The sequence below is a fragment of the Chelonoidis abingdonii genome, chromosome 11 (assembly GCF_003597395.2).
Source record: "Chelonoidis abingdonii isolate Lonesome George chromosome 11, CheloAbing_2.0, whole genome shotgun sequence".
In the NCBI taxonomy this organism is placed as follows: Eukaryota; Metazoa; Chordata; order Testudines; family Testudinidae; genus Chelonoidis; species Chelonoidis abingdonii.
This window is the reverse complement of record NC_133779.1, coordinates 49,129,893-49,150,088: the sequence shown is the minus strand read 5'-3', so window position 1 is coordinate 49,150,088 and position 20,196 is coordinate 49,129,893. Positions and strand designations below refer to the sequence as shown.

The 20,196-nt window shown below is 45.1% G+C and overlaps 1 protein-coding gene across 1 annotated transcript; it reads right to left on the bottom strand.

The window, feature by feature from the left end:
- Positions 1-1,604: 1,604 nt before the first annotated feature.
- Positions 1,605-17,451, bottom strand: LIX1L (limb and CNS expressed 1 like). Its single transcript, XM_075071077.1, has 6 exons — positions 13,481-17,451; positions 12,117-12,280; positions 10,856-10,996; positions 8,265-8,360; positions 5,360-5,437; positions 1,605-5,153 (listed from the first exon to the last, which is right to left on the bottom strand). Exons 1-6 carry the CDS (start codon positions 13,542-13,544, stop codon positions 4,911-4,913), a joined length of 786 nt encoding a protein of 261 aa, XP_074927178.1. The 5' UTR covers positions 13,545-17,451; the 3' UTR covers positions 1,605-4,910.
- Between the last annotated feature and the right edge of the window lie 2,745 nt (positions 17,452-20,196).

Below are 20,196 nucleotides of genomic sequence, written 5' to 3'. Positions count from 1 at the left end.
CTCACATAAGCAAAAAATATATATATCTTGAAAAGATCTGTAATTAGCACCAAAAATGAGGAGCAGACAGGCCCTAAGAAGCTTCCAGTGCTTGCTGGGAACTGAAGTGCCAGACTTCAGAAGGGGAAGAGTTTGATTATTCAGTTGTCACAAGGAATGCAGCCTATGTTTGGCTAAGTGAGGAAATTTATAATGCAATTTGACTTCTGCAGCACCACCCTGTGTCAACAGTAGAGGTAACACTAATTCAGATTAGCCAATTTAAAAAAAAATAAATCCAACATGGATGAACTGAGGTCTAGGTCCAGATTCTGCCCTGCACCAAGCAATGTGGGAGGAAAGTGTCCAACTCAGGGAGCATCTTATGGAGGAATCGTGCCAGCTCTGGCCCACTGACACATTAAAGCAGCTATGGGGCTGCTCTAATTTATGCTAATTGGCCAAGGTCTTTATGGATTATACGCAACTGCACTCCATCCTGACTAACACCAGGACAAGGAGTGTGGTGGCCAGTCAGCACAAGAGCTGACTAAGTGAGAACTTCCCCATGACAGGTTAATTCTCAGTTAGGGCTAGATTCGGCCACCTTGCTCTGCCAAAGTGGTTCAATCTGATCCATTATTCAAAAAGTAAATTTGTGTGCTGCTCTGTACTGGAAAGTTAGATCAGCATCACTACATGTAAGGGGTGTGAAAAATCCAAACCCCTGAGTGATGCAGTTAAGCCAGCCAACCCCTGGTGTAGACACGGGGAGGTTGACAGAAAAATACTTCCATCAACCTAGCTACTGCCAGTCAGGGAAGTGGATCACCTACAGAATGGGAGTACCCCTCTCATTGTTGTAATAAGTGTCTGCTGAAGCACTGCCGCTGTAGCATTTTACGTATAGATGGCCTTAAAATAAAGAAACTGGAAGTAACATTTCTGGAGATACACACTTCGGGTTCCAATGCTGTGAACGCCACCTCCCTCATCTGAAGGTGCTCAAGGTCTTATGCATCTGCAGGATTAGATCTTTAGACAAGTCAGTGTCACATGATTTATTTTAACGCTACAAACACAAGTGGAAATGTTAGCAGAAAGTTAAGACTCTGTGCTGTTTCTAGAGAAAGGAAACGATTAAGTGTCTTAGTAAGAGTCTGGAAACCAAGAAACCAACCTGGACAAAAAAAGAAAAAACAAAACCCAAGAACTAAAATTGCCATTTACAAATCAAGTTTATAAATGCATTAAACATTAATACTATCAGGTAAAAAGGTGGCATATAAAAATATATATACATATAAAAACCAGACAGACAGACTTGTTAGGACTAGAATACAACACTAGAAGGCTTAAGAATAATGCAGTTGCTTCTTGAACTCCCTCTAGTGAGAACATTGCTTCAATATCCACATGCTACTAGTTGAAAGATCCTCTGCAAGAGGCTTCTTTAGAAAGATGGAGTGGGGTTGAGAGGTGATCTCTGTGGAGATACCAAAACTGGGCACGCTCCTGCTCTCAGAATGGGACCTCAGAGACTAGTCTCAATCAGTGAGACACCAAGAGCCAACGTGAAGAGATCCACAAGGATCCCAAAGTGGTAGAACACTTTTTAAAAAAAAAAAAGGACAGCCTTTGACTCAAGATCCCACAAGAGATCCCATCAGCTCTTCTGGATTATACACTGAAAAGGCTTCAAAGTGTTATGAGGAAGATTATTTTGTGCACCAGCAAATCATTGCTTTGTTAGACTGCATTGTCTAGGAGACGGGCTCTAGCTGGCTATTTAACCTGAACTACACTAGTGAACTGAGAATATGAAACACTGTACAAAGTGCTCAACTGTTACCCACTTCTTCCCTACCACCTGAGGCCTCCTACCTCTTCAATGCTGATTAGAGGAAAAGCCAAGAGGTCGTGATTGACATCTCATCTGAATTACAAGCAAATCTGTTGCATTGCACACTACATGTTGCAAATCAAACAGTACTGGAAATGTACCACGTGGCTGTTTTACAAAACATCAGTTTTCCCCCTACGTTGTGAAGGAAGAGTCTAAAATGACAACGGCCTTGGATGACTGAGCTAAGAGCAAGCTTAAAATTGGTCCCATTACAGTGTGGGCATAGCTGACAGATACTTTCTGTACCATGGCTTCCTACTCCATCAATCCCTGTGCCATTTATGTCACCACAAAAATAGATTCAGACTTTGCTATTAATGGAGAGAGCCCAATACTGTAACTTTTCCTTTACAAAACTAATCAGACACTAGCAAGCCCTCACAAGCAGGATACGAGTCCCACATCCTTTCAAATAAATGCCTTGCACAGCAGGCTTACAAAATCAACAAGTCACTAGATAAAAGGTAAAAAGGTTTGGTAGTTATGATCTGAGAGATCAGTTATTGCCATAAACAGGAAACACCAGAGTATGACTTTCTACTGAGAATATTACAAGCTACATTTTTGCTTTTTGAGCATTAATATTCAGTTTTAACTCAGCAGAACCAAACGGATCTGGATCTTTGATCAAAGTGCAAGTTTGGGCTCAGGCCCCACAGCAAAATATGAAATATGGGCTCCCTAATGCCCATTAGATGTGTCACGGAGATGCACAAAAATCAGAAATCCAGGGACTTGGATGGGCTGGGCTGGAATGACTTCCCATTTTTCCCTGGTGCAAGCAGTGAAATGTTTTCAGTTTGTAACCAGAGCCATGAATCCCTGCTTGCATTGAAGTGGCATCTGTGCGCACAGGAGAATTTAGCAGACTGGAATCATTTGAGGGCCAAGAAGTAGTAAGGGGTGCCCAAGGTGTTGTTAACTCCTTCCTTCCCCTGCCCTCCCCCCCCCCCCCAAACAACTGTGTAGAAGCCAATGATCAAACAGTTCTATGGTTGTGCTTTGATTACATCTTCAGTAAATATGACCTGATTAAAACAGTGCTCGTAACTGCCTCCATCTCCACAAAGCTGCAGTTTTTCTGCCCATGACAAACATCCACAAACCATTTCTGACCATGAGGGTTCTACTTGGGCAAAATGGATAAACCCCCATAGATTTCTCTCTTAGTTACATAACTGCCCTAAGAAGTTGAAACAGTTCGCAACTGAGTGCCTAGCCTGTTAGGAAAGCTCAGTGTCAATCCCTGGGATAAGCAGACCCTAGAGAGGAGTTGGGAATGCAGTTTTTGTCTCTTGATTGGCTTTCCCTTTTGTGCTGCTATTCTGCAGCTGGCATTTTCCCCCCTTTCTGCTATAAATCTGAATGATAGACATCTGGGTATTTGAAAGGATGCTTTTAAGCTACTTGTACTACAGGGCTAATATTTATACTAAGTGCGGGGCTCTACCAGTTTAAAAAAATAGTGCAGATATAAATTTACATGTCAGGAATCTTTTCTTCAAGCAACATTATAACAAACAGAGCAAGTTCCAAAGTGGAGATTAAATGCAGCCCTCTGCAGCCTACTATTATCTATCTTGCATGGGTAACCTAAACCTTTTAGGGAGTAAAACCATGTAGGGAGACTGTTCTTGGCATCCTCAAGACTGATCTGACCAATATTATGAACAGGTTAGTGTGCTATAGACTAGGTGCAGCCCTGTTTATAACTTGGTTCAGACCTCTCTACACCGACCAAAAGAAACCAAGTGTAGTGGAGGGTTGGATCCAGATCTGACCTTCCACTGCTGGGGACCAGCTGGATCCAGGTTCTGCTTCAAGAGGTTAATACAGTTCTGGTCAACAAGGTAGTAAGCAAGGGGCCTTTGGTGCTACACCTGGAACAGTTCCCCCAATGTTTCCGTTGGCCAGTTCTAAATATCCGGCAAGTGTTTATTAGGTCTTCCTGAAAAAGGTTTAGTCCGACGCTGTGTTCAAAAGCAGCCCAAAGCCAGGTTGCTAGCATGGAGACAATAGCATGACACCAGACAGTGGTAGGATAGCCTCAGAACTTTGGCGTCTCCAGCCTAGACGAGACTAAGTAACTCATGGCATTCCAAGCTCATCCACTCCTGTGGGGCTAGACGCAAATCCCATGAAAGTTCAAAGGGGATTCAACAGGGGGACTGCAGAGCTCTTAGGGCTGGGAGCTCTCTCTAGTACAGATGTAATTAAAAAGCTGAGCCCAATTCCTTAATACCAAAGCCAATCCCTTAAACACCAGCAGAGTCTTGTAATTTGGTATTAAGGCAGCAGTTTGAACATATGTCGCCAGCTGACTCTCTTTCTGTACAAGAGAGAAAAGATCGAAGCTAAAAACAGATCTAAACCTCCCATCCTGTAACACTTTGTGGAGTTTTCAATCTGATCTCAGATGCAGATGGCAATTTTGCAGACTGACCCCATATTTCTATAATGGAGCAAATCAAAATCCCAGATCTAAAACTCCATGCATGTGCTTTGAGGTGTTCTCCATTGGAGCATGAATTCTAGTACAAAGGAGCAGAACATATTGCTGGGTGCTGTGCTTTTCAAAAAGAAGAGGGTTTGACCAAACCCCTCAGACTGCAAAAGCAGAAGGAAAGGCAGTTTTGCATAACATGCTGTCTGGATCTCTTCAAAACCAGATCTCCCTGGGGAAATGCTACATTTCCACAGAATACGGTCATCTGTAGAGTACCTAGGTTGAACGGAGGTTTTTAGAGTAGTGTTAACACTGAAAGGCTGCATTTTTTTTTTAAAATGCACTTTTAAAGAGAAGGAATTCTTTAGCAGATCGAAAGCTGAAAAGTAATCTAAAGGCTAGTACTAAAGGGTAAAAATCTGTACAGAAACTTTTAAAAACATCTTCTTAAAAAAATGTGCAAATGGGCCACGACTCTGGAAAAAGAGGCAGCTATATGCCCTAAGTGATACAGCACAGATCCCTTCAATGTGGAATTGTTAGTAGGCATGGGGAAGCTGAACAGTTTGCGTGCAGAGTCTAGCAGTTGGAGGAGTGCATGCTCCCCAGCTGGCCAGCCGCCAGCATCAGGATGTCTTTCTTCTCCTTGTGGAAACGCAGCTCTTTCCCAGCCAGTCGAGCTTCATCCAGCTCCCTCTCCGTCGAGGACAGCTCTCTGGAAAGGACTCCTGGGGTGCTCTGCTCCCTGTTCACCCAGTCCATGGCCATCTGGTTCCTTATGTCATCATCCAGAGCACGGTGTGAATAGTGAGCCAGCACCTCCTAGCAGGAAGAAATATGACGGGAGCTTATGAATGGCGAGTCACTAAGAACACACGCATTAGTTAGTAGCTTCTGGCTCAGTTGCACACAATGGGAAATGAATGACAGGTCTGGATGAGCACCAAAGCAAAAGGTCCAAGAATCCCTTAGGCACCTGCAGTGCTGCTGCCAAAGCAGCACTCAGCCAGTGCCCAGGCCAGCCTTACCTGCCGTGAGCACTGCCTCTCTCGCATGGCTTTGAGGCTGCCATTCCAATGCAACAGCTGGAAGACGGTCATCAGCTCCTGCGAGGGGAAATGGCAGTCAGCTTTGAAGGGCAAGAGTGTCAGTGGAAGGAACTGGCGAATCAAGGGAGGGACCGCAATGTACCAGGCAAAATGCTTCTCTAGCATATAGCTGAAAGCCTGCTTTCTGTACTACAGAGCCCTCAGAAGGCTGTGTTCTCCAGTGGGGAAGGCACTGGACTGGGACACAGGAGACCTACTGTGACCTCAAGCAAGTCACTTCACCTCTTGCTGCCTCAGTTTCCCCCTCTGAAATAAGGATAATGATACTGACCTCCGGCGTAAAGTGCTTAGAGATCAGCGGCTAAGAAGTGCTAGGGCTATGGCTGGTAAGAGGTGCAGACTATTATTAAAAGACAGACTAAGGTGGGGAAGATACACACGAGTGAATTAGTCCTTCCTTCCATTTACATTGTTGCCCATCTAGTTACCAAGCCCGCAGCAGGGAGGGCTTAGTGGTTAGAACAGACGACTGGGAGCCAGGACTCCAGGGTTATATTTGCAGGTCACCACGTGGCATTTACAGACCGGTTCTATTCTCTTATCTGCAATCCTGGGCAAGTGGCTTCATCTTTCTAGATCTTTTCCCTCACCTGTAAGTTAACCACCTCACAGGGAGCTGAAGCGTCAGGAAGTTTGTGTAGTGCTTTGAACTCCTTGAGTGAAACAGGCTAGAAGCCATAACTGCTACTCAGCCAATAAGCTTCCCAGGGCAGGGACCGAGTTATGAGTTTGTCCAGTCCTACCACAGTGGATGCTAGACTGAGATGGCCCTTCAGCACTATTGCAATATAAACAGATTAGTGATCACAGCAGACTTACTTAAAGCTGAGGCCATGCTGATGAAGTCCTACAGTACCGAGCGATGAAAAGGGCCATTCATGGAACAACTATTTAAAAAGGACAGATGTTATTGTATAGGCTAATCTACCAGCCCAGGTCAATGCCCATGCCTTGCACAGCTAGACAGAAGACCACTACCAATGATGGGATGGGAAAGATCCTTCAGACTGCTGAATCTTTATGATACCTCTTGTGCCGTAACATCCTCTGTTGGTGCTTTCCTATGCCATTTTCATCCCAGGAGCTATTGCGCCAGACACTGGTTGGTGATAGTGCAGATCTTGGTTGTAATGGAAACCGGGCAAACGTTTCTCTGATGGCCGCACAAACCCCATTCCATAAACTCCCACAGAAAGCCAGGCTTCCCACAGACAATGCAGCCAGAGGACTAGACAGGATGTGGCGTCAGTTTGTGTAAACAGGGCTATTAATATAAACACTTTTATCCTCCGCCTACAGAATGTTACCATTCAAGGGAGAGCAGCAGGGCAAAAAGTCAGTGTCAGGAAAGTTTGCCTACAGCAGAGAGTTCCAAATAAAAAAAATAAGTTACGGGCTTAAGGCGCCTGCCTACATGCGTGAAGCTGCCAAGCTCCTTTGAGCATCTGGCAACTGAAAGTAAGGTCTATTTTTCCCCTTCTGAGAATCATATTCCTGAATCCGGACAAATCAGCTACTAGTGGGGAGTGTGTAAAGTCCGTTTCAGGTTTCCAGTGACAGTAATATCTGTACTTCCATAAAGGGTCTTTCCCCCCAATGATCTCATAGCACTTGAAAAAACAATTAAACCTCAGAATACCCGAGAGGTAGATGGCCCCATCAAACAGAGAAGGGAACATGCAGAAAGATGTGGCAGCAAGTCAGATGCACAATTGGGAACAGAGTCCCAATTCTGTGTGCCCACTGCTCTAGCCATTGCACAAGCCTCCCTCCCAATGGCAAGGAATAAACCCCAGAAAAGCCTCAGCTCCCAAAGCATCATCTACATTGATTAAAGGTGTAACTGAGATGAGGGGATGTCTACACTGGAGCTGGAGATGTAATTCCCAGTTCAAGTGATGTACATTATGCTAGCTCTGATTGAGCTAGCACATAGCAGTGTAGCCACGACAGTGGGACAAGCTACAGTCCCAACAAAGACCCCAGGTACGTACTCAGGCACCTAGCCTGACCAACCAGTGCCACTGTGGCTACAATATTATCAGAGGGGTAGCTGTGTTAGTCTGGATCTATAAAAAGCGACAAAGAGTCCTGCGGCACCTTATAGGCTAACAGACGTATTGGCTACACTGCTATTCTTAGCATGCTGACTCGCACGCACATATCTACCCGAGCTGGAGATTACATCTGCAAGTGCAGACGTACCCCAGGTAACCCACTAAGATGATCTCAAAGATTTCAAGACTTCAGTATGCCTAATTCTATACACTTACATAGTGCCTTTCATCCAAATACCTTCAGATGCTTTGAATTGGAAATAGCTAGCCCTTTTATCTTCAGAGAGGAGAAAATGACAACAGGTGAAACGACTTGCCTAATGTGTCAAAAAATCAGTGGAAGAGCTGGGAATAGAACCCAGAACTTCTAGTCCTCTAACCACTAGACCATATTGCTTCTTGCATTACCAATATATTCCAATACCAAAGGCACTGCACATGAAGCATGCACCACCCCTTCCACAATACTGGTCTATGTGAGCATGTCAAGAGCTGTTTTAATCAAAGGGGAGCCCAAAACAGAACACTGCATAATCCAGGTATTGTTGAACTTTGGAAGGCTTGAAAAATCCTGGTCTGGATTCTGTGGCTGGAGCTCCTATCTAGCACTAAGGGTATAGCAACAGAAAAGCCATAGCAGCACGTGCTTTCTGAATGCACAGACCTGGTACATTCTGTAGCACTGAATGATGTAACTAGAAGATTTTTTTTTTTTTTTTAAACACTTTAATCAAGACTAGAGCAGGGGATCAAGTTATGAATAGTACCTGAAACTCTAACATTGATTTTCCCTTGTTGGATTCCAGCATGAAACGGAAAGCACCAATTCCAGTGTTCGGGTTATCGGCTTCTTCTCGATTACCCTGCAACAAAGAGTAATATTAAAGAATTACAACCCCTAAACAGAAAAAGGCAACCACACAGCTGGCACGCTGCTAAGCGGTGTTCCCACATGGCTCTGCTGCTATTAGTCAGACATTTTCAGGCTCCACAGACTTTGTCTGTTTGTACTTTGAGGAGGCAAACTTTAACCACCTTGAATGTTTCACAGATTCTACAAACATGGAAGAGATTTTGAACTCCTCCAACTCTCAGTAAACAGTGTGCTCTTGCTAGGAGACGTCCCAGGACTGAAGCGATCAGGACAAGACAAAAGCCAATGACTTGTCTCCATCTTGGAGAAACATGATGATACTTTACAGCAGCCATAGCTAGATGAAGAGCGCTCAGAGGTGCTCTGGAATTAACTGGATTCAGGTGGACAATGCAACACCTGAGATTTGAGCAGGGAATCTTGGAACACCCAGAAAATGTAGTATCTGTGACCTGATGCTCTGGGCAGATTTCCTCATGCATACTTTCACAGACTTCTGTGTGAATTATGAGGGCTTATATTTTCAAGAATCACAGAAATGTAGGGCTGGAAGAGACCTCAAGAGGACATTTACGTCATTCTCTTGTGCTGAGGCAGGATTAAGCAGACCTAGACCATTTCTAATAGGTATTTGTCCAACCAGTTCTTAAAAGCCTTCATGTTTATCTAGTGTGAGGGACCAGCGACCATTTCAATGTCTTTTGGACCACTAGGATCATCACTGAAGTCCAGCAATACCAGCTTTCCAGGAGATATACAGCAGTAGGTTAGGTGTTAGGTTCACTCCCTCTGGGGCGCCTGGCATTAGCCACTGTCAGTAGACAGGTTACTGGGCTAGATGGACCTTTGATCTGACCCAGTACAGCCATTCTTATGTTCTTATGTAGTATTTTCCTAGCTTCAGTAGCTGATGAGTTAACAGGTTTTAGAGGTCACATTGTGCATGCCTGTTGTATCTTGTACTTGTTGAATAGTATATTAGCCAGTCGCCTCATAGGATCTACGCAAATTTTGACCATGATTTCAATGCAAACTGTTTCATGCTCTTGGCACAAGACAAGGGATTGAATTTGACTTCCAAGTCCCTTCCAGCGCTACATTTCTATGAGCGGATGCTATCTTTCGGTAACATTTAAGATTAAGATTGTTTCAAGGTTCACAGAGTAGTTTGGGTTCCATTAGGTGCTGTCTGAACGCACAGTAAAAATTCATTCTGACAAAGTATAATTTTGGCACTAGGAAGTTTAACATGCCTACCACCAAGTATTTAAACAGGTACGGCTTTGTAATGCACCTGGCTTAAATAATGAGGCTGCACACAGTAACAGGCTGATCAGAGAAGCTCCACACCCCAAGAGTTCATCAGGCTTGAACACTGAGGGCTCAGTAATGGAAAGGAGTTATCTTGCTCCAGGCCCAGTGAGCACCAGGAAGTCAGACCCCTTTTTTGAAACAGCAAGGTGTTATGTGTTACATTTTGGAGGAGCAGTGCCTTGTAAAGTCCTAACAATTTTCCTCCTCTCCCCCTCAATGCACTTAGAGAAACTTTTTTGATGCTTTCAGGCCTAGTTAGTCTCATTTTTCAGAGCCTATCCCTATAAAAGTACACAGGATCCCAGATAGGTGGCAACCTTACATTGATTGTAACATCTATGGCAGAGAAGTCACCATGTAATAAAATGCTCCTGTTTTTAAATCACATCCTCCACTTTTGTGTCATCAAGCCCTATTACCATGAATCAAGGAAAGATTTTCAAAAGTTCTATGGGATTCAGAGCACAAATCACCTTGAAAGTCAATGGAGCTGGTGCCTAGTTCCCTTAGGCTCTTTTGACAATCCCATCCTGCAGGCATTCCAAGTAATACCACATGGAACCCACTTTACTCCAGCAAGTTATTATTCACCTTTATCTTCTGAAGAAGAAAAATAAGAGACTATCTAGCCAATCTTTCTTGGGTTACTGGTAGTACCAGACATGGGCAGGCATTGAGTAAGCCAGTCTTTCATTTTAGCTCAAATAAAAGCAGTTCTATACAAGACACACATTTTTATATTTAAAAGAAACTTGGCCAGAATTGTAGGAAAGGGCGTGAAGTGCTTCTCCTGGAAGTAGAGTAAGTTTGGAGTTAACAGGCCCTCAACAGTGGGAATGCTGAAAACATTAAGGGCTAAATGGTGCTCTCCGATACACCAGTCCAAAGTAAGTCTGCTGCTCTAACTGGGTGCAGATTTAACTCCAAGTGCAAGGCTGAGAGGACAGCTGGAGAAGGGAGTTTGAATCCAGGAAGGGAACAGTTTGAGAGAAAACAAGAATTAGAGTAACAGTTTATTTTTAGTATTTCTGTATCATTCCAAGAATCACTGGAAAACCTGTCATAAGGGTTTCCAGATGCAAAAGAAATTTCCCTTCCCATAGATTTATGAGACTTTCCAACCAGTCTGTCCCTATCAACTGCAACAGTCAAGACATTCAAAGCCCTTACGTTGAAAGATGCCAAGGCTTCCGAGACACTCTTCTCAATGAACTCATCTGTGATCCTCCGGGAGGGGTGCTCGTTAAAGACAGAATTCATTAGTGCAATCTTCGCAGCGCTCCTCCTGGCTTCAGCCTTGGTCGGACAGAACTGGGGACAGATGTACATACCATCAGAACAGGAAAGCAGAGACGGCTGAGATCAGTTAAGGCTGACACACTCCAAAGTTCTCCCCACATATATGAAATGGCTGTTAAGTGGCAGTTGTTGTGGAGTGCTGGAAAGCTATTTTCTCAGACATCCTGAAGTCATTAGGAGTGTATTTTAAACCACAGCAAGCCCAGCCATACCGAATGCAAAAAGTTAAACTAGAAGCTGAAGTCAGCACATACTATGTGGACATGGAAATACCACCAACTGGATTGCCAACAAAATTAATTATCTTAAAACCAAAACACAGCCATCCTTCTCTAAACACGAGGGCTATGCTGCGGGATGGGGAGGCAGCTCAGCTGTTGGAATTGCTTCTTTTGGATGCCTTCTTCAAACCAAGACTAGAGCATAACTCTGCCTTAAGCCACTTCAGGAAAGGAATCCGAAACGCAATCAGAACCCTGTGTGATTTTTGGACTTCAGTCTTTCTGGTTAAGTATTTGGATTTGACCTTTTCCTTTGCAATAAAGGAAAGGCAGCGGCTATTGATCAAGCCTTATTAGTTTTGCTGCCAAACTTTTCTGAGCATCTTGGGAGGAGACACTGGGTTGAATTCAGAGCTGTATTAGGGATTGAAACTCTGCTGAAGTTCATTGTCTCTAGAATTCACACTGTAACCGTACTCAACTACTTAATCCTGTAAAGAATAAGGCATTTAACTTAAGGCAAATATTGCTATACAACAGTTATGCTAACACTTGCCAATTGCCTTAGATGCCATGTATGCAACCTCACTACTTGCAGAATCCCTATTAATTCCCTGTAGTGAGTGTAGGGAGTATGGAATCCTGGGGTAACAAAGCTAAAGCAAATCTCAAGCTAAAGACAACCACTGCACTTACCATGTAGAACTAAGTTGGGTTGGATTCATCCCTCTACTATGCGTCCGGATCCCTCTGTGTTTTGGGGCTCTCAGAAAATCTCCAGCACCCACCCCCCACAGCGATTCCATTAGAATGGGGACTTGAGGGAATTGATAGACTCCCCTCAGTCAGTTCTACAGAGAACGAGCTCCGTAGCTAGAGCCACTCAAGTCTCTGTAGCCATGTGGTCCTACCTGGAAGCTGCCAAAGCAGCTCCCCCCAGGCAACGTGACATAGCAGACATAAGGGGGGCTGTTGGAAGGGACCATCTCGTACACCACCAGGGCTCCGTTTTTCAGATCAGCACCACGTGACTGCTTCATCTGCCAGAACTCCTGAAGAGCTTCCACAACATTCACTGAAGATATAGAAGTCAGGGAGAAAAAACGTTAAGGACGGATATCAGAAAAGAAATGGTCTTTTCATACCACAAAAACTGAGTGCAGGAAACTAAGCCTGAGAAACTGGTTTTACTGCACTCCACTTGCGATTGCTGGTCTACAGAAACGGAGAGTCACTTGCATATTAACACACATTGAGCTGTGCCAATATGACAACAGGGTCCCTCCCCATGGAGCTAACAGCCCAATTCTGAGAATGGTCAACTTCAAGCAGAATTGTACGTGCTCACCACCTCTAGACCCAGGTTCTAATCTTGAGACACAACAGTCTAAACATACAGTGAGTGAGTTAAAAGGCAAGGCTTTAGATAGTGAAATTTTCCTCTCAGAGAAAGCTGGTAGGGTAGAAAGACCAAAAGGCTCTTGGAAGAGTATTTTAAAGAAGGGATCTGAGTTAATAAGTGAAGAAATCAGCAATGTCTTCTTCCTAAAGGCAATCTATATTGGTAGTGATGTGTTTGCCCATGCTTGGGCCAATTAGCTGGGCTGTCAGTGTCGGGAATTGGACTGGATGTGATTCTTCAGACATTTAAGACCACAAAAGATTCTGCAGTGTTTAAGTGGCACTGTGAAACAGGTGGCAGGGGTAATGAGAGCCAATAATAACCTGACTGACCTGCCCTAGCACTAAGATGCCCAATAGAAATCACCTGCCCTTAAGTCAGACATTTCATGTTCAGTTTGAGGTGGTCACTGTTTTATGGAGCTGCACAGAGGGTTCATTCAGAAAAGGCATGGGCTGCCCAATTCAATCCTTACCTAATTCCACTGACATTTGGGTGGGAATGGAGAGGCCTCATTTAAGAATCATGACTGCCTTTCTGAATGGGAGGAGGTATAACTGAATGGTGAATCACACACTAAAATAAGGAATATCATTTTTAGTAGACATGTTTTGTTGTTTTTTTTTCCATTCATGTCAGGAAACCAGAGTCTAAAGCTTTAACCCTGGCTTACTTTGGCAATTACGGTCCTTTCAGGATAAGAGTCAGTCTTTAACAGTCTTTTAGATATTCCCTAAACAAGCAGAACATTTGCCATACTAGATTCAAGCAGATATCCTGCCTCTGCCTAAGGACAATACCCCAATGCTTCAGAGAAGGCAAAAATCTCACTACGCACCCAGGGCTGCACATTGCGGAAAGACGGCTTCCTACCTTCTGTGGTGATAAACTTGTGGCCAGGACCATAAGAGTCAATTACTCTTATCTTTGCACACATGTAGGAATTACAGTCATCAACATTATCCACGATTCCCTGCAGCTCTGAATTTCAGGTGCTGAGAGGGAAGAAGCATTTCTTTTTATTTGTTCTAAATTTATCTGCCCTTAACATTAGAGCAATTCCTCCTCCCACTGCAGGGATCCCACAGCTTCCATCAAAATCCTGAGTCTGAAAATTCTCTCTAAGCTATTTTCTACACTAAATAATTCTAGGTTTTTGCGATATCTAGCTGCAGGAAAATCCTCTCCTAACCCATCTCCGTTACCCTTCTCTGGGCCTTTTCCAACCTCAGTTATCACTTTGAAATGAAGTAATGTACAAAATGAATTAGAGTAACATTTTGTGTACAAAAGAATGCTACTGGAAAGAAGAGTTAGGCTCTTCCATGCGGAATCCTGCTAGAGAGTTATTCCAGTTTCTTTTACAGAACAAGCAAGAGGACTCCCCTGCTTACAGAAATCCCCCCATGGGAATGTGACAAGACGGAAGATCAGTTTGGTGACACACAAAGAGTACCACACTAGGTACTTCAAGCTGTCCAGCTAAACATTTTATTAGCCCACAAACTGTGCTGTGAGTAACACTTTAGGTTTTCAGCCATGCAGTTTTCAGGATAAGAGAACTAGTTTTATCTTATTGCCTCTAAAGTTATTAGTTTCATTAGTTTCCTGTAGAATGGAACCAACAGGATAGTTACCCAAAGTTTCTTACTAAAACATTTTGCCCGCCTGCCTCAGATGCAGTGTTTCAGGGAGTTAGTTAATAACGAGCACTTGGCTTGGATCACTTTCAAATTTGGAGTATGGATTTTTCTTTATATACACAACATGGGGGCAGTTTTAAACCCGAGAGTCACCACGAAACATATACAATCTATGTGGTTCCTGGCCAGCCCAGACAGCACACCAGCCTGAGCATGGAATTCAAACATGGGCAAGCAGATTCCCTTTCTATTGACAAGATAAATCACACACATAATCCCCCACGGGGAGCCAGAGACAAGGCCTTATTCAACAAACAGTTTGACACCCCGTTTGGCACAGGGCAACTGAATCTTTGCAGCTATGACCGAATACCAGCAACTTTGCAAATGAAAAACTGAAATTAAGCCACTTCAAGCATCATGAAAAGGCTGAAATCACGGCCCTTGTTATTATGAACATTCAAAACAATAAAAAGTTTGTTAATTTAGTTAAGACAAGAAACTGGATGCTGAGCCCCTGAGTGGAGGTAACAAGGAGACACTGTTTAGCCAGTGCATGGGACTTGAGTTTTCAGTGTGAGACAAGCTGCTTTCTATGTTGCACACTGCTTATTTGTTTTGCAGGATGCTTTGTTAGCAACTGGTGCATTAGGTCTGGCAGCTGAGGAGTATCCAAGAGGTTCTCTCTCACAGACTGAAATCAGTGCTTCCAGCCCAACAGAGAATGGGGGCGATTTAAAAAGAGAGAGGGGAGAGTTAAACAAGTAACTGGAAATCGGCAAAGATACTTTAAAGAAAAAACTGCAAGAGAAACTCGGCAAGCCTGGTTGCTGTGAATGGAAAAAAAGATTTAAAAAAAAAAAAAATAGAATCAGAGCTTATAGTATTCCTTGAATATGCACAGAGAATATTCCTATCTGTCTTTTCCCTTTCAGCATAGTTACAGCTGAACAGCGCTATGAAGGCCATGCCACCATGCATATTTATCAGGTAATAAGTGCTTAGCCAGCAGAGTGATCTTTCAGCCAGTCAGATGGACAAGCGCATTTGTTTACAGTGGCATACGGATTTGGGGGGGAAGAGGGGAGACAACTTCCATCTTGCATTTGTTCTAGGTAGCAATCTTCAGCTCTCTCTGCCTGACTAGAGTTCTCAAAACACATCACCGATTCACCCCCATCCTCCCTAAAAGGCTGTGCTTGAAATGGGTGGATTCATATTGTTCTGAGTTAGGCTGACCATATGTCCCGATTTTATACAGACAGTCCTGATTTTTGGGTCGTCTTTTTAGATAGGTTCCTATTACCCCCCACCCCGTCCTGATTTTTCACCCTGTCTGATCACCCTATTCAGAGTTCTGCTGCCGCCATGTGAGTTAAACAGGAGAAGAAGTGGGCAGATGGGAAAAATCAAAAGCCACAAGGAAAGAGGACTGGAGGTTCTGATCCAAAGAGGATGTAAAATAACATCTGTGTTGCAAGCCAGAAGTTGGATGCGTATTTTGGCTGTGACCCTTAGAGAAACAACTGAAGATGTTGAGTTGTCCAGTTTTCCATTAAAATATTAAAACTGTTATGAGCAGGCCCAGCCCTGCTCACAACATCTGATGACTAGGTTCGACATTGAAAAGGGTCATTAAGATCAGCTTTTTGAAGACTACTAGTGGCAGCCAGAATACTATAGAAAAAGTAGTCATTTGAGACACTGCTTGACTGGGAGAGAGGGCCAACTGAATCAAATGGTACATTAATTTAGTACAGAAATGATGTGTCATGATTAGAACAAGGGACCACGTTAGGACAACTCAGTTATACTTGCTGCTGACTTGCTGTAGGACCCTGGAGGGTTGTTTTCAATCTGTGCCTCAGTTTCCCTGTCTCTAACCAGGGATGTCACCAGGAGGTTGCCAGGTTTATTTTAATATTTAAAGTGCCCTAAGATCCTATTGCACTAGTAGTGATAGAGCATATACATGGCTCTTTACAACTTTAGGACACGTTCCCACACCCAGAACAGTTTACCATATAAGTGAGAATGTGAATCAAAGCAGAGCACTTGGGGTTTGAGAAGATACAAGCATCTTGAAATGAAAAAGGAAGAAGATTGTTGGGATTTGAGAAAGGATTTGACAGAACAGAGGGGCTGCGAGACAGATGATGTAACAACTTCCATCTTGCATACAAGACACCAGTACTTAGCCAAAGGAATTTTAACACATTTGAGAACAACAGACACTGGGTCAACAATTCTAACACTGACACTGGCAGCAAGAAGTCCAGTCAAAATCCCTTTTCAGCATTTATGACCATCACCCGTGGCAGAATGGGAAATGCCAAGAACACATGCCCCCCAGCCAGAGAAACGCACTGAATCTACAGAGTACTACATGGAGCAAAAGCTTTTCTCCCTTTTCAAAACTTACCCAGTAGAAAAGCAGCAGTTCCTACTTAGCTTTGTTACTTAAAGCCAGGACACGAAGAGATGTAGCCCAGTCACACATATACAGAGTGCTTTGGCCATCAGTCATATCAATTGTTTATTGTCTTGGAGCGTAGACCCTGGTCCCTGTATTGTGTATATGATAGCACATCTGACTTGCATATTAAATAAGGAAAAGTAAGTGATTCCACATGGTGCTGAAATGCTTCTGAGCCAGAATAGCAGTTCCATTGCATTCAGCTCACATAACGTCTGCCAAGCATTTATCAGTTAGGATGTGTACAACTGCATCTACTGGACCTGCCGCCATAACCGGAACTCGGGAACTCAAAACAGTTGCAAAGTATCTCCAGATGGGTGGGGAGGATACTTAAACCTCAGATTTTACTGGCACAAAGGTGGAATCATCTTTACTGCTTCCACATTTCTTGAGGACCAGGTTGGATGTGCAGGAGACTCAGCTTTGAGGCTTCCTGGGAGTGCTTTCATATGAATTGGGAGCATCTGAGGCAATACTTGGAGTCCTCAGGCTGGGGTGTGGTGTAGTTAACTCTCCCACAGCAGCCCACTTTAGTGCAGACATACAGCTAGTCACTTCTTCCACTCACTGTGGTGGTGAAAATAATCGCCTGTAGCTGCAGGTAAGCTGAGCAGGGAGTGGGTTCTCATGGAAAATACAGTCACTTAGAATGCAAGTGTGGGGGTGGGAAAAATGGAAACCAGCAGTATGGCCAGCAAAACAACCTTCATAGCTGTCTTGTGGTTGTGAAAGAGTCTTTTGTCAGGCACTAACCAGAGAGTAAAGGTCTCATACACATGCTCAGGACCCAACCATTAACAGACACAGAGCTGTCAAACAAAACCTGACTCCTCCGATAGGGAGATTAGTAACTGGCGTACATTTACATAGCAAGTTACAGAAGCACCAGGAGTTTGAAACCTACTTATCTTCAAACATAGTAAAGAATTGTTCCAGAGCCTACACCTAATCCCCTTCCCCAACATTCCTGCCCTCTGCCAGTCTTATAGTGACATGTACCTATTTTTTCCAGCCCTAAGTTTTCAAAAACTAGTGATTTCAATTGACCAAACTAAGACACATTAAAGGGACTTGATTTTCAGACAGCAGATGACTCAGCGCAGTGTGAAACACAGGCCCTTTTAGGTGTCTCAGGCTGGGCACGGAGACAAACCTCAGGCGAAAACAAAGGACCAAACAGGGGGCAGAGTGCAACTGACATAATGCAAAGTACTATCAACTGCAGGTGGTGAAACAGAACCATCAGCTGTTTGCCAAAAGAGCTGTCCCTTACAAGTGACCCCTAAGTTCAGGGAAACAAGCTGTGTTTTGTTTTGTTGTTTTTAAAGATATTATAAGAGAAGAGCAAACACATTACCAATGTCTTCTGGTCACTTCCAATCTCCTGGTTCACCTCTGCCACATACATCCCTAAGTGTAAGGGGATGCCCAGCCCCAGGAGCCGCCGTGTGCGCCAGTAGGATATCTCAAAACCAAGGCTAATCAAATCCTAACGACCGTGCCATCTCTCACTTGCACCGTAATCAATAACCCCGACGCCCCCAAGCCACGCGCACCAAACACCACATATAGAGGCGGGGACATAGCAAAAGACGAAGGTGAAAACCTCCTATCACACAGAACTACGCCATCTCCCTCTCATAGCATCTCAATCAGTGTCGAACACCCTTGCATGGCGCGAGGCGCTCACACCCAAGCGGATCTACGCACAGAATACAGCAGAATAATACAAAGCGAGCACCGCAGGCGGAAGGCGTGCCACACACAAACTCTCTGATCCGCGCATGCACGGAAGAAGAGCACCCCAGTAATGTATACGCAGGAACTTTAAAGGGATCCCATGCCGGGCGGGACAGCCCCCTCTCCAGCCGGCCTACACGTCAAGCGTTTAGTACCTCCCAGGGCTGGGGGCCCAGCCCCCCACCGCCCCCGCCCACCCGAGCTGCACGGGGGTGGCGGCTCCGGGTCGCCCCGCACCCCGGTTCCCCTCACTCACCCGGCGTAGCCCTGCGTGTGCGCGAAGCTGCGCACCACCGCGCTCCACGCCTCGCGCAGCACGGCCGGCCCCGCTCCGCCCGCAGCCCCGGCCGCAAGCCCCGGAGGCGGCGGCACACCAGCCCGGCGCCGCCGGAGCGGGGAGAGCGGGGCGGAGGGCGAGGCTGCGCGCGCCCGGTCCCGGCAGGCGAGTAGCGCGGCGGTCCCACCCGGCTCAGCGCGCGACGCACCGACTCCATCATCATCGCCGCCGCCTGTCGGCCGCCGTAGCCTGCCCCGACTGAGCCGAGGAGGGGGCTGCGCGGCCCCGCGGCTGCCACTCACCAGGCGGGCTGGGGGGGTGGGCGGGCCCTGCAGGATGGAGAAGCCAATCGCAGCGCAGAGCTCCGGGGAAGAGGCGGAGAATGAGAAGACATTGACCAATCACAGATCTGATTCCCAAAGGGTTGGGCGGGGACTGAAAGTGATCCTTCCAATCAAAGCTCGTCTGCCTAGAGATGAAGAAAATAAGAGGCTAGCCGAATGAAAAGAGAGTATTCCCAAGAGGGGGCGGGGTTTGAAAGACCCCAATCACAGCCCTTATCGCTAACGATGACTGAAGAGCGAACGAATCAAAAGGCATATTATGAATTGAGTTGGCAGGGACTTCTCTAGTTGCCCAACCAGCGGCCTGTCTGGAAAAAAGTGGGCGGGGAATGAAAAATCTAGACAATTAAATTACTGCCTCACTGGAAAGAAGACGAGAAACATGATAATGTTCCAATCACAGCCCAGGTTGCGTTGTCAGGGGGAGGGGACTATGGGATTTAACCAATTAGAACCCACATATCTCCTGCCAGGGAAGGACAGTCATGTTCTAGCGCAGTGGATCCTGGGAGTGTGGGCAAGTGCAAGGAATTCTGGGAGTTTGGCCAAGGGGTAAGAGTTCTGGTAGTGTGGCCTCGTAATCTGGAAAAGTGTGGCACAGGGCAGGGGGTTCAAGTAGCCAGGACTCCTGGGTTCTATTCCAGTCTTTGGTTGTGGAGAGGGGATGATTAGGCTGGTTCCCCACCACATCATGGCAGGGAGGACTCATGGGATCTTTCATTCTTCCCACTTAACCTCCCTCACTATCTGCCACTTCATCTGCCGCCCTTAATTTAGACCTACCCTCCCCATGATCAATCCCCAGCAAATGACTCCTTTCTCATTCACAAGCATCCAAACCTTCCGACACCCTCACGAGCCAGGGGTCCCCTAGAGGCAGGGCTGAGTGGGAAACCAGCATCACTAGATGTTATTAATATCATTATTATTACAGAGTGGTAGACATGTTAGTCTGTATCAGCAAAAAGAACGAGGAGTACTTATGCCATCTTAATTATCACTGCAAAAGTTTTTTTCTGCTGGTAATAGCCCACCTTAATTGATTAGTCTCATCATAGTTGGTACGGCAACACCCATTTTTTCATGTTCTCTGTCTATATATATAT

Bases quoted from the DNA above. Each gene is read 5' to 3' on its own strand.
- LIX1L (XM_075071077.1), bottom strand. From the start codon at position 13,544: ATGTGTGCAAAGATAAGAGTAATTGACTCTTATGGTCCTGGCCACAAG. The intron at 10,997-12,116 runs GTAGGACCACAT...ATCTGTCCCCAG, and splicing joins GCTGCTTTGGCAGCTTCCAG to TTCTGTCCGACCAAGGCTGA. The intron at 8,361-10,855 runs GTAAGGGCTTTG...TCTTTGTTGCAG, and splicing joins AAGCCTTGGCATCTTTCAAC to GGTAATCGAGAAGAAGCCGA.